Raw genomic sequence first — 13,673 nt, forward strand, 5'->3', positions numbered from 1 at the left:
ATGAGTATAAAAGGGGTCTCATTGTGGGTCCGCATTTGGCCAGCTGGTCGAATCGTGCAGTATCCAGAATTGTGGAGCATTCCGATTGGACAGTGGCCTGGTATTGAACAGTATGGGAAGGTGACGGCAGGCATACTCGTTGTCAAGGTTCCGGTGAATGACTGACCACCACAAGGAAAGAAAGCCGTACTGCACACCCATCAGGCAAACTGTAACTTCTTCACGTCTGCAACCGCTATCCCAGAACTGGTAATTGAGTGTCTGTAATCTTCTGTGTCAACACGCACCATTGATCAGCGACTTGCAGCAGCCGGAATAGGGAATTACCGTTCCATGTGTAGGCTGCCGTTAATACCATTTAAAGCAACCGCTGCGGCTGGAGTGGTTCGGTGACTGGGAAGTATGGACTGCTGATGACCCGCGGTTCTCCACTACACTTCATTACCATAGTGGTGAGGATGGCAGCGGCCGCCTTGTGATGGCCCCATTCTTTCAATGTTTTGGAGAGGCACAGCAGTGCTATTCCATCGTGTAGGCCGCAATCAGGTACGACTTCATGTCACGGCTGGTAGCGCTTGTGGGAACTCTGAAGACACAACGGTACGTCACGCACATTCTGCGTCCTCATGTATTACCCCTCATGTGACACTATCATGTCGATATTTTCCAACAGAACACTGCACGTCCATATATGTCACGTGTCTCGATGTACACTCAGCGTGGTGTTGAGGTACTCTCATGGCCGCAATAAAACATGTGTGGTACTAACTCCAACGCCAGCTCCATCTCAGTTCATTATCCAAAATATCAAGGACCAATTACGGTACAACATTTGCGGAACAGCTTGCTTGAGGAAAGGATACTACAGTCTTTTCACAGTTCTCCCAATCAAATCAGAGCATGCCTCCAGGCCATAGGGGATGCAACATCATACAGATAAGTGGGCTCATACTACGTAGTTGTCTGTAAATTTGACCCAGTGTTGTAATCAGTGAAATAACATCATATATCCTCCCAGCCTGTGTTGTTTCATTTCGTTGCCTCCTGCTGGGTGCTTCACATTTTTGCGAGACAGTGCATTTCTTAGTCGACATAACCTGGCAACGCTTATTAACGAAGCAAAGCTATATCAGTTTCAGTGAAATCTGTAGGTATAGTACATACAGGGTTTTATGGGTATAAGTGCAGCGTACTGAACAACATTACATCAATATTCACTTAATTTTCAGACTAAGAATTAGGAATAGTATATTTTTAGCTTGGTTGGTGCCTCCAGGTTTGGGAAGAGCAACCCATTATGCTTCTTTTCCCCTGGGCACCATGTCAGCAGTTGAATTGTGCACGCATAGGCGCAAAACAGTCTATACTAACAAGTATAGTCCACGTGCTGCAGTAACGACCAAGGAGAAAACGTTAGGTAGAAAATTACACTACTGACCATTAAAATTGCTACACCACGAAGATGACGTGCTACAGGCGCGAAATTTAACCGACAGGAAGAAGATGCTGTGATATGTAAATGATTAGCTTTTCAGAACATTCACACAAGGTTGGTGCCGGTGGCGACACCTACAACGTGCTGACACGACGAAAGTTTCCAACCGATTTCTCATACACAAACAGCAGTTGACCGGCGTTGCCTGGTGAAACGTTGTTGTGATGCCTCGTGTAAGAAGGAGAAATGCGTACCATAACGTTTCCGACTTTGATAAAGGTCGGATTGTAGCCTATCGTGATTGCGGTCTGTCGTGCGCGACATTGCTGCTCGCGTTGGTCGAGATCCAATGACTGTTAGCAGAATATGGAATCGCTAGGTTCACGAGGGTGATACGGAAAGCCGTGCTGGATCCCAACGGCCTCGAATCACTAGCAGTCGAGATGACAGGCATCTTATCCGAATGGCTGTAACGGATCGTGCAGCCACGTCTCGATCCCTACGTCAACAGATGGGGACGTTTGCAAGACAACAACCATCTGCACGAACAGTTCGACGACGTTTGCAGCAGCATGGACTATCAGCTGCATCACAGACAGGAACGCTTGCGATGGTGTACTCAACGACGAACCTGGGTGCACGAATGACAAAACGTAATTTTTTCGGATGAATCCACCATCTGTTTACAGCATCATGATTGTCGCATCCGTGTTTGGCGTCATCGCGGTGAACGCACATTGGAAGCGTGTAATCGTTACACGTCTCGGTCACCTTTTGTTCGCATTGCCTGCAAATTGAACAGTGGACGTTACATTTCAGATGTGTTACGACCCGTGGCTCTACCCTTTATTCGATCGCTGCGAAGCCCTACATTTCAGCAGGATAATGCACGACCTCATATTGCAGGTCCTGTACGGGCCTTTCTGGATACAGAAAATGTTCGACTGCTGCCCTGGCCAGCACATCCTCCAGATCCCTCACCAACTGAAAACGTCTGGTCAATGGTGGCCGAGCAACTGGCTCGTCACAATAGGCCAGTCACTACTCTTGATGAATTGTGGTATTGTGTTAAATCTGCATGGGCAGCTGTACCTGTACACGCCATCCAAGCTCTGTTTGACTCAATGCCAGGCGTATCAAGGCCAGAGGTGGTTGTTCTGGGCACTGATTTCTCAGGATCTATGCACAAATATGGCCTGAAAATGTAGTCACATGTCAGTAATATATTTGTCTAATGAATACCCGGTTATCATCTGCATTTCTTCTTGGTGTAGCAATTGTAATGGCCAGTAGTGTATATAACTTGGTAGCACGAAGACTGTTAGATGCAGAGAAAAGAAACACTGAACAGGATACACATTAAGGTAGCAATGATCACAATATCTACACTTATACCCCTAACGCCCCCTATATTACGAAATTGGCTATAAGAAAAATAAATTTGGAAAATACCTGGAATGAAATTGGACATGCGAGTAGCTACATCGGTGAGAACGCCATCTGGAACAACATGAAAGGCACGTGAAACATAATTGATTTAACAGAAACTACAGAATAAAGATTTTATACAACATTAGTAGTGCACTTCATATAGGCTCCAAGCTTAATATAAAAATGCAGTCAGGGAACACAGAAAGAAACTAGTCTAATCTACGTAAAATTGAAAAATATTAGCCTCAGATGAGCACTCGAAAGAAAACTGAAATTTATGACCATGTTTCAATCGGAAATTCACTAAATACACATTTCATTTGACAACCACATTAGAAGAAAACTTCTACTATCTATAGCGACCAGTCATACACACAACCTAACGTAAAACTAAGTAATAAAATAATGCTCTGTTTATGGTACAAAGTGCCAAAATATGTTTAGGTGAAAAGGAGAACGCGTGATTTGTCTAAGGCTATGACCTGACAAAGTCAGTCATTGCATAGATGACATCGTTTGATCTACTGACTTTCCGCAGGAATATAACATTTACTAACCCACGAGACCTTTATTGCTTTCACATATCACAGGAAGGTCATATGATTGCCATAAAAGCAGACATATTCTGCATCTGCGTCTGCACTCTGCAAGCCGCCTTACGGTGTGTGGAGGAGGGTACTTTGTGTACCACTGGCACTTACCCCTTTTCCTGTTCCAGTCTCATATAGTTCGTGCGAAGAACAATTGCTGATTCGTCTCTGCGTCGGCTCGAATCTCTCGAATTTTATCTTCATGGTCGTTGCGCGAGACATACGTAGGAGGAAGCAATATGTTGATTTAATCTCCTAGGAACGTAGAGTCTCGGAATTTTAACAGCAGACCATACCGTGATGAGGAACACCTCTCTTGCAGAGTCTGATGCTGGAGTTGGCAGAGCATCCCCTTGACGCTTTCGTCCTTACTAACTGTACATGTAACGAAACGTGCCGCTCTTTACATCTTCCCAGTTTCCTCTGTCAACCTCATCTGGTACAGATCCCAGGCTGACAAGGAATATTCAGTTATTGGTAGAAATAGCGTTTTGTAAGCTACTTTTTTTGTTAGTGGACTAAATCTCCGCCCGCAACTCGTGGTCGTGCGGTAGCGTTCTCGCTTCCCGCTCCAGGTTCCCAGGTTCGATTCCCGGCGGGGTCAGGGATTTTCTCTGCCTCGTGATGACTGGGTGTTGTGTGATGTCCTTAGGTTAATTAGGTTTAAGTAGTTCTATGTTCTAGGGGACTGATGGCCATAGCTGTTAAGTCCCATGGTACTCAGAGCCATTTGAACCATTTGACTACATCTCCTGGGGGTTCTTCCAGTGACTCTCAGCTGGCATTTGACTTACCCGCGATTAATTTTACGTAGTCGTTCGAGCTCAAATCACTCCGTCCCCTTAGTCCTAGATATTTCATGGCAGTAACTGCTTCGAGTGATTGTTCTCCAATTGTGTAATTATACAATAAAGATTGTTTCCGTCTATGTATTCACAATATTTTAAATGTATTTATTTTGGAGGTCAGTTGCCTCTCCCTGCAGCAAGCGTCGATCCTCTACAGGTCTTCCTGCATTTCGCTACAATTTCCTGTCGTTGCGACTTCTCTGCATACGACAGAATTATCCGCGAAAAGTATCACGAAATTTCCGACTTCATCTGCATATTATATATACAGTGAAAAGTAGTGGTCCTGTATCACTCCCTTGTTTCACGCCCGTCTTACCCTTACGTCTAAAGACTTCTGTCCGTTCAGAATGACATGCTATGATCTGTTTGGTAGAAACTCTGCAGTCCAATCACCCAGATGGTATGAAAATTCGTACACTCTAATTTTGTTCATTAGGCTGTGGTGTGAAACTGTACGGGACGCTTTCAGGAAGGCAAGGGACTGAGCATCTGCCTGGGCGCCGGTGTCTATTGCTTTCTGGATCTCGTGGACGGAGAGAGCTAACTCGGTTTCACTAGCTGTTTTCGGAAACCATTTCGTTTGCTGCATATGATATTTTCGGTCTCCAGTAATGTTATAATCGCGAGCATAAAACGTGCTCCGAAACTCTGTAACAGACTGGCGTCAGAGAGATACAGGCCTATAGTTTTGTGCGTCTGTTCGACGACAAGTATTGATAACTGGAATGACCCGTCCTTTTTTTTCCAGTCATTAAGTACGCTTCGCTCCTCTAGTGCCTACAGCACACCGCAGCGAGAAGAGCGGCCAGTTCTTTCGTATATTCGTGTCCAGTGGCCTTTCCTCTGTTGAGCGACATCAGTTGCTCTCGTTGCCTGTGACTCAAACAAGTCATGTGACACCTAATCAGCGATAAAAATAACGCACCAGCTGTACACAGGAACACAGACTGAATTTTTCGGTTGATAGTATGATGGTAACATCGGTGTTGGAGCCCAGACGACAACGTATCAATTCGCTACAATTTTGTGTGTACCGTCCGTCCCTGAAAAACAGTAATATGGTTTAAAAAGTCAAGAGCTGTAACGCTGTCATCTCTCGTGTTCCATAAAGGAAGGAAATATCGTTGCAATATATTGGGCAAGCCTCGAGTTCTCGTTTTCTACCTCTTTTTATTTCACACGAAGTGATATCGCAATAAGATGACTTTCGCACAACTTTTATCATCCAATAGACCATACAGTGTACTGAAACTATTCTGTCGTCTCAGAGGCCTCCAAAAATAGGCCCTTTTTTAATTTATCAGCGATGTAGAACGTTAGTGACATCTGCAACGTTTGCCAAACTTCAAATACTGCAATGCTGATATTTATAGTTCCTAGGTGAACAGTTTCTGTTTCAGAAGCATTTCTTCCTCTAAATTGTGTGTCTTGTCTGAAAATTTTCAGCATGTTTCAGTTTCGGAAGAAGGGTGACAAATTGTATCTTTGAGTCGTGACGTATAGTACATCTACTCTGATTGTATGGGCTGTTGTTTGTTACCTGCGACAATCAAAATCACGGTTTAAGTTTTGGAGTAACAAACAACTTTAATTAGTCAAAAAATTCAAAGGTCCATTTCAGCTTAAATGGTAAATCACTCTTAGTAGTAAACTTTCAAATCGTGATGGATTACTAAAATTTCGCACAAAGGTAGATTCTCAGCTAACTTGCTCAGCAGTGTATTTCAAAGACAATGTGTGAATAGATGTTCCGGAAAGATAAGAACCAACGGAAAAAAAGTGACAAGAAGTTGATGTCAGTGAAAATTTAATTTCTTGACAATGAGTCTCATTTGGAATTTACGTATTTCGAATAAAATGCTAAAAATTTTACGAAAAGCTTTGAGATGATCTCCTTCATTTGTTTGTACTCTGGCATTATGAACAGCTTATAATTTATATATGTCGTCTTGAGAATCTGTGTCGTGAGTCTCCTATTCGCTTCCCTCGGTCGGTACTCAACCTGAAACTGTTTTAGCTTCTGTCTTATTATGACCATGTGGTACTCCCTTGCCGGTCTTTCTCACAACGCAACTGCAGCATGTTTTCATCTGTCGAGTAACTAATCGGTCGAAGTGTAATATGTTGCCAATTCTATCTTCCACAGGAACAACTCTTAAGGATTTTTTGTGGGAAAGACTTGCACACTGCAGTTTCTGCATCGAATTTTCATATCTCGTAACCAAGGAAGTGTTTGAATACGGAACATAAGCTCTAAATAGAGGAGACGGGAAGGAAACAGGCCCTCTGTTTTCAAATAAAATAAATCTGGATGAGTGACTGTAGTCTTATGCCGTGTCATGATAGAATAAAATCTTCTAGACTTTCAATTTGGGTGGCTGGAGCAGAATTAGTACATCGCTAGGCCAGATTGCTAGTCTATTGCCTTAATCACCGTCACTTTAGTTGTTGCGAATTGCTGATCTGGAAAGCTGTCTAGATATTTAGGGGGTCATCGGCAAATACTTTATATTTCATATGGTAGACTTCCAGTGTCGTTACAGACAGATCTTAGAATCGCAGTTACACAGAAAACAGAGATATTACTTTTCAACATAACGCAGAGGTTAGTTAAAAATTTCGAACCTCGTTTTTATTAAGCAAATGTATTTCGAAATATATTTTGGTAATTCAGATAAAATATTTCCTTGAGTGAAGTGAACGGGTTGACAGTCGGCGCATCCACTTGGTGATTTCTCTCTCTCCGTCAGTCTCTATTTCTCTCTACCTCTCACAGAAAATGGATAACTGTTGTGGAGTCATCATTCACGTGAACCGCTAACAGACAGTTACAGAAATTCAGATTAAATTTTGTTGCTCCGGTTGTTACCTAATCTCCCTGTGATGAAACACAATAGAGAATTTTCGAAAGGAAATACTGGAAACGAGTTGTAAAATAATTAGCTTTCCACAGATAGCGCTCAGAAATGAGTTTCTTTCCGAGCGGTGGCAGCAGAGTTAAAAATATCTTGGTCTTCATCATTTACGAAGTAAAGACTTCACGCAAAGCGTTAATCATGGGGAACGAGACGCCCCTGTGTACTTCAAAGAACTGCCCTTCTCCTTAACAGCACGCAAACAGCTTGGTATTAGAGATCAATCTAGGCCTTTTCTTGAATAATAAATTCAGAAGTTGCTGTCATATTACAACAATTCGAGCAAATTGTGAAAATACAACCGGCTAACATAGTCGACAACCAATGATATTTCGACAGGAACCCGCCGTCTACGGCCTCTTCTTACAGAGATTTGCGTTTCGTTTGTGTTCTTCGCCCGGGTAGGTTTTTATCTATATCGCACTGAAACAGTGCACAACAGTGCAAATATGGACGGTATGTGACTTGTGTCTTGTTTGGAAATCTATTTTCCTCTTGGTCCTCAAGCTTGCATTCAGTACTGTTTTCAGTATGTTTTTTCACCGTTGTTAATTGTACATTAACATTGGACGAAGAATCGGCCGATATGCTTCTTGTAAATGCGTTCACTGAATACCGTGTAAAAGCGGCACGTCGACGCCTTGCTCAGCTGTTTCGTCATCGACGGCAACCACATCACAGTAGTTACGCAGCGGTACATAGGCGCCCACGAATAACCGGATCCTTTCGTGTTACCACGTTTTGGTGGTTGCGTAATACAGGCTTTTTCATTGTTGTGAAAGTATATTCACAAAAGCAAGGATAATTCTGATCACAAAGAAGAAAAATTGTAATTATATTGGCCGGCCGGTGTGGCCGTGCGGTTCTAGGCGCTACAGTTTGGAACCCCGTACCGCTACGGTCGCAGGTTCAAATCCTGCATCGGGCATGGATGTTTGTGCTGTCGTTAGGTTAGTTAGGTTTAGGTAGTTCTAAGTTCTAGGGGACTGATGACCACAAATGTAAAGTCCCATAGTGCTCAGAGCCATTTGAACCATTTGAACAGCCATCGCAGATTCCGGATCCATTATACCAAAATACTAAGAAAATATCCCGAAGCAACATTCGGAATTTCGTCGGAGTTCCGATTCATCATGCATATACAAGGTATCCCTCCTAAGAGTCGTCAAGCGCATTTTCTCCGGTATTTTGGCAGATACTTTCAATTTAGTTTTTGCAGTGTTTACCTGGAGTCAGCCCAAAAGAAAACTATCCATCACATCTTTCACGGTTCACCCAGTGATGACGGAAAGCGTCGGTTTGCTTCCGTGACAAACAAAATGATTTTTAAGGAAGAATTTTACGCGCTCATTCGATAGAGAGGGTCAAACTAGAGGGTCAAAATTAGGCTAATGCAGTATTAGTTTTTGCGTTATGTTTAAACTAGGACAGAAAAACACTAAGAATAAGCAGTACTTTACTGAGACTTCTTTGCGCTGCGACAGACAGACATCTCGCGACTACATGGTCTGTCGCTGTTGGAGCAATTGTTACTCTTCATGTTTTTCTGTCCTATTTTAATACATAGCGATAAAACAAATAACGCATTAAACTAATCTGGGGCCGCTCTATCGAATGGGCACGTAAATTCTACTTTAAAATAATTGTATTTGTAACTGCAAGCAAACCGACGCTTTCCGATCGTACTGGGCGTCGCATGAAATACGTGATGTGCAGTACTTTTTTGGGCTGACACCAGATACAGATTTCAGATATCTACCTAAATACACCTGACGACTGTTAGGAGAGACAATCGGTACCTGACGCTTACCAACCGGTACGCAAGAAGCGGTAACTCCATCCCCCTGCTGTTGTTTGACGAGGGAGAGAGGAGTTCTGCAAGCAGAATTTAAGCAAATACGTCCGTATTTATTTATAAGGTCATTAGCTAACTTGATATCAACTGCTTCCACAATAATACTATCCCAACAGTCGTGTCTGCACTAACTAGAGCTAAACCAAATTACTTCTGCTGCGGCTAATCGCATCAAGTAATACACTGGCTATATTCATGAAAGAATCCATTATATTTGCCGACAGTTGGATTCTGTTTCCAAAGAATTATTTTGGCTTCATTTGATAACTGTATCGAGCGTTTAAACTCTTTTTTTGGGACGGGCTGGACGTTGCTTCTTGGTTGCAGTATGACTATTGATTTTGTTCTGTAACTGCCCAACATCCGGCTAAGTTTGGAAGTTTCCGGGGCTAGCAGTATGCTATTACATCTCAATGTCCTGTGATCAGCCTCACGGAGAAAGCTTCGTGCGACGCAGCTGTATCCGTGCTTGGGAGAAGTTTAAACTTTGCACCTCGTCCAAACGCTTACCAGTTCGGCAGACAATATTTGTACTTTTGAATATCATAACGTTCAGCTATTAAATGTGAAGCAAGTATACATGCTAATATACAGGGTGGGTGGTAACGTGTTTCCCTCCCATGCACTGGTCCCGGGTTCGATTTCCGGCCGGGTTGGAGGTTTTCTCCGCTCGGGAACTGCGTGTTGTATTGTTCTCATAATCATTTCATTCTCATCACCGGACGCAAATTCTCCAGTGTGGGGGCGATTGAAATAAGACTTGCACTTGGCGGCCAAACCCGACTGGGACATCCCGGCCAACAAAGCCATACGATCATTTCATTTTATGTTCAAACAGATTCTTATGCAGTTATGTACGCTCTACATTTGGCTGTGTTGTATTTGTCGAAAATGTATTTTTGATCCATTGACGTATACTGTTTTCCTCCTGTTGACATGGTTGTTATAACTGAAACGATAGAGAATAAATATACAGTTGTAAGCTGACTCCGGTTGATTTTTTAAGTGCTGTCGAACAGGCTGTTTTTAAGCTACGTCCTGATGTTGTCGAAGGTCTTAGGAAAGAAACATGTCGTGTGTTGACTGGAGCACGTTCGCCCATCAGTAATATTGTAGCAACTGAAAGGGCTGTTTTGTGTTCACTCATGGTGGATCCTGATACTTCTGTGTTATCCGTGGACAAGAGCAATGTTGCTGTTGTGCTGGAAAAGCAAAATGATGTCAAAAACATGCACTGTTTACTGTCTGATCCATCGTTTCGCAAATTCAGTGATGACCTGCTCCTTGCACAGGAGGTGGTCAACATTCGTAAATCTTAAGAATTGTAGCCCCTAGATTATATGGCCTTTCGAACATCCATAAGGAAGAGATTTCTCTTTGGCCTCTTGTCAGTAATACTGATGTTCCCATATACCATGTAGCAAAGCGCCTTGTGATTCTTTCCGCTCGTTTCATTCTGAGAGAGGCCGCTGGGAGTATTGCTTTCGCTTGTTAATACACTCCTGGAAATGGAAAAAAGAACACATTGACACCGGTGTGTCAGACCCACCATACTTGCTCCGGACACTGCGAGAGGGCTGTACAAGCAATGATCACACGCACGGCACAGCGGACACACCAGGAACCGCGGTGTTGGCCGTCAAATGGCGCTAGCTGCGCAGCATTTGTGCAACGCCGCCGTCAGTGTCAGCCAGTTTGCCGAGGCATACGGAGCTCCATCGCAATCTTTAACACTGGTAGCATGCCGCGACAGCGTGGACGTGAACCGTATGTGCAGTTGATGAACTTTGAGCGAGGGCGTATAGTGGGCATGCGGGAGGCCAGGTGGACGTACCGCCGAATTGCTCAACACGTGGGGCGTGAGGTCTCCACAGTACATCGATGTTGTCGCCAGTGGTCGGCGGAAGGTGCACGTGCCCGTCGACCTGGGACCAGACCGCAGCGACGCACGGATGCACGCCAAGACCGTAGGATCCTACGCAGTGCCGTAGGGGACCGCACCGCCACTTCCCAGCAAATTAGGGACACTGTTGCTCCTGGGGTATCGGCGACGACCATTCGCAACCGTCTCCATGAAGCTGGGCTATGGTCCCGCACACCGTTAGGCCGTCTTCCGCTCACGCCCCAACATCGTGCAGCCCGCCTCCAGTGGTGTCGCGACAGGCGTGAATGGAGGGACGAATGGAGACGTGTCGTCTTCAGCGATGAGAGTCGCTTCTGCCTTGGTGCCAATGATGGTCGTATGCGTGTTTGGCGCCGTGCAGGTGAGCGCCACAATCAGGACTGCATACAACCGAGGCACACAGGGCCAACACCCGGCATCATGGTGTGGGGAGCGATCTCCTACACTGGCCGTACACCTCTGGTGATCGTAGAGGGGGCACTGAATAGTGCACGGTACATCCAAACCGTCATCGAACCCATCGTTCTACCATTCCTAGACCGGCAAGGGAACTTGCTGTTCCAACAGGACAATGCACGTCCGCATGTATCCCGTGCCACCCAACGTGCTCTAGAAGGTGTAAGTCAACTACTCTGGCCAGCAAGATCTCCGGATCTGTCCCCCATTGAGCATGTTTGGGACTGGATGAAGCGTCGTCTCACGCGGTCTGCACGTCCAGCACGAACGCTGGTCCAACTGAGGCGCCAGGTGGAAATGGCATGGCAAGCCGTTCCAGAGGACTACATCCAGCATCTCAACGATCGTCTCCATGGGAGAAGAGCAGCCTGCATTGATGCAAAAGGTGGATATACACTGTATTAGTGCCGACATTGTGCATGCTCTGTTGCCTGTGTCTATGTGCCTGTGGTTCTGTCAGTGTGATCATGTGATGTATCTGACCCCAGGAATGTGTCAATAAAGTTTCCCCTTCCTGGGACAATGAATTCACGGTGTTCTTATTTCAGTTTCCAGGAGTGTAGATAACAGCGGTGCCAACAGGGACGCTCTGCCTGAGGCTGAAAGCGACTGACTGGCATAATATTTGCTGTGACGTTATTCTGAGTTGTCTTTCTTTCGAATACGAGTACAATTTGTCCGCTGGAACTAAAAGAAGGTAATTAGATGGTGAGTGTCGTATCGACAACACAACGTGGGCCGTGAAATATTTCGTCATAGTGAAAGACAAGAAACTAAACTGTGTGATATGTAATGAAGTTATTACTAATCTTAAGGAACACAATACTCGTCAACAAAGCATGATGCACAGTTCGATGAACTCAAGAGCAAGATTCGTGAACATAAACTCGAAACGTGAGCTTTGTTTTCAACAAAACATTTTTAGGAAATACATTCAGGGAAGTATGAAGTCAGTACAAAAGTAAGTTTAAGAATCACCAATAAAATCACCAAACAGACAAACCACTCACTCACGGTGATAACATAAAGAGGTGGATTTTAGTTACAGCTAAAGAATTTTACATGACAAAACTGAAAAACATGATGCAGTTACTCTTTCAGCTAATGATGTGGAGCGTCGAGTTGAAAACAGCTTGTAGTCTACCAAATCAGATACAAGAAATGCCACCTAAGTTTACTTGGTACTCAATAGCCTTCGACGAATCTACAGACATCTCTAAATCTACATGATACGTTGCAAATCATATTTAAGTTCTTGGCAAAGGGTTCATCGAACCAAATTCACAATATTTCTGTATTACTTCAGTCTATAACAGAGCGCGAAAAAAACGAACGCCTATATCTTTCCGTGCGAGCTCTGATTTAAATTATTTTGTTCTGATGATCGTTTCTTCTTATGTAGGTAGGCGTTAACAAAATATTTACGTATTCGGAGGAGAAAGTGTGACTGAAATTTCATGAAAAGATCCCGCCGAGATGAAAAACGCCTTTGTTTTAATGATGTCCACCCCAAATCCGGTATGATGTCCGTGTCAATATCTCCCCTATTTCTCGACAGTAGAAAAGAATGCTGTCCTTCATTAAACTTTCTCTACGTACTCTGTTAATCCTATACGGAAAGGATTCCACACCGCGCATCAGTACTCCAAAAGACGACGGGCAGGCTTAGTGTAGGCAGTCTCTGATACTGCTCAAGCCCTGTTGTGTTTTAGAGGTATTAACACAGACTTCGAAGTTACTGAAGATCTGATTTTATTTTTTAATGAGGCTCTGTTTCAATAACTGAAGTTAATTTCAGCTGAAAAGCACGGTCTTCCAATTTCTCGGCTAAAATGTGTTACAACAGATGTGGAAAGAAATATGTCTGGAAAATATGCAGGTTTATTCGGAAGACTGAATTCAAAATGTGAAGCTAGTTAATTAGTTAGTTTTACGTTCGCTGGTTCGTGTTGCGCTATGAATCTTAAGGAGTAATTTTAAAGTCACGTGGCAAATTAAGGTGTAAATATTCTTACGTGCTGAACATTCTAAATTCTTTATAAATATACAGATACGAGTTAGTATTTCTAATCACCACGTTTTACAAATAACAACAATAGAAAGTTGTCTGTAAAATAGAAGCAGTTGTAAAGGAGAAACTTTTTGAGTTTGTTTTAAAATTTTACTTTCCTGTCTGTCAGACGTTTTATATCACTGAGGAATTGATCAATTTTTGTTGTTGTTGCAGCATTGTGCAC

The 13,673-nt window shown here is 43.7% G+C and overlaps 1 protein-coding gene across 4 annotated transcripts in view; it reads right to left on the minus strand.

Moving 5' to 3' along the window:
- The window catches only part of LOC126299171 (serine/threonine-protein kinase NIM1-like), a 511,818-nt gene that overhangs the window by 353,083 nt on the left and 145,062 nt on the right, over positions 1-13,673 (minus strand). For 3 of the 4 annotated variants that reach the window (XM_049990932.1, XM_049990936.1, XM_049990933.1), the window contains exon 2: positions 2,888-2,935. In XM_049990932.1, coding sequence (XP_049846889.1) covers positions 2,888-2,906 — 19 coding nt within the window. In that variant the 5' untranslated portion in view covers positions 2,907-2,935. Of the gene's footprint in view, positions 1-2,887; positions 2,936-13,673 lie in introns of those variants that run through there. The other variant, XM_049990935.1, reaches the window with a different exon arrangement.

Source organism: Schistocerca gregaria, chromosome X (assembly GCF_023897955.1).
Source record: "Schistocerca gregaria isolate iqSchGreg1 chromosome X, iqSchGreg1.2, whole genome shotgun sequence".
NCBI lineage: Eukaryota > Metazoa > Arthropoda > Insecta > Orthoptera > Acrididae > Schistocerca > Schistocerca gregaria.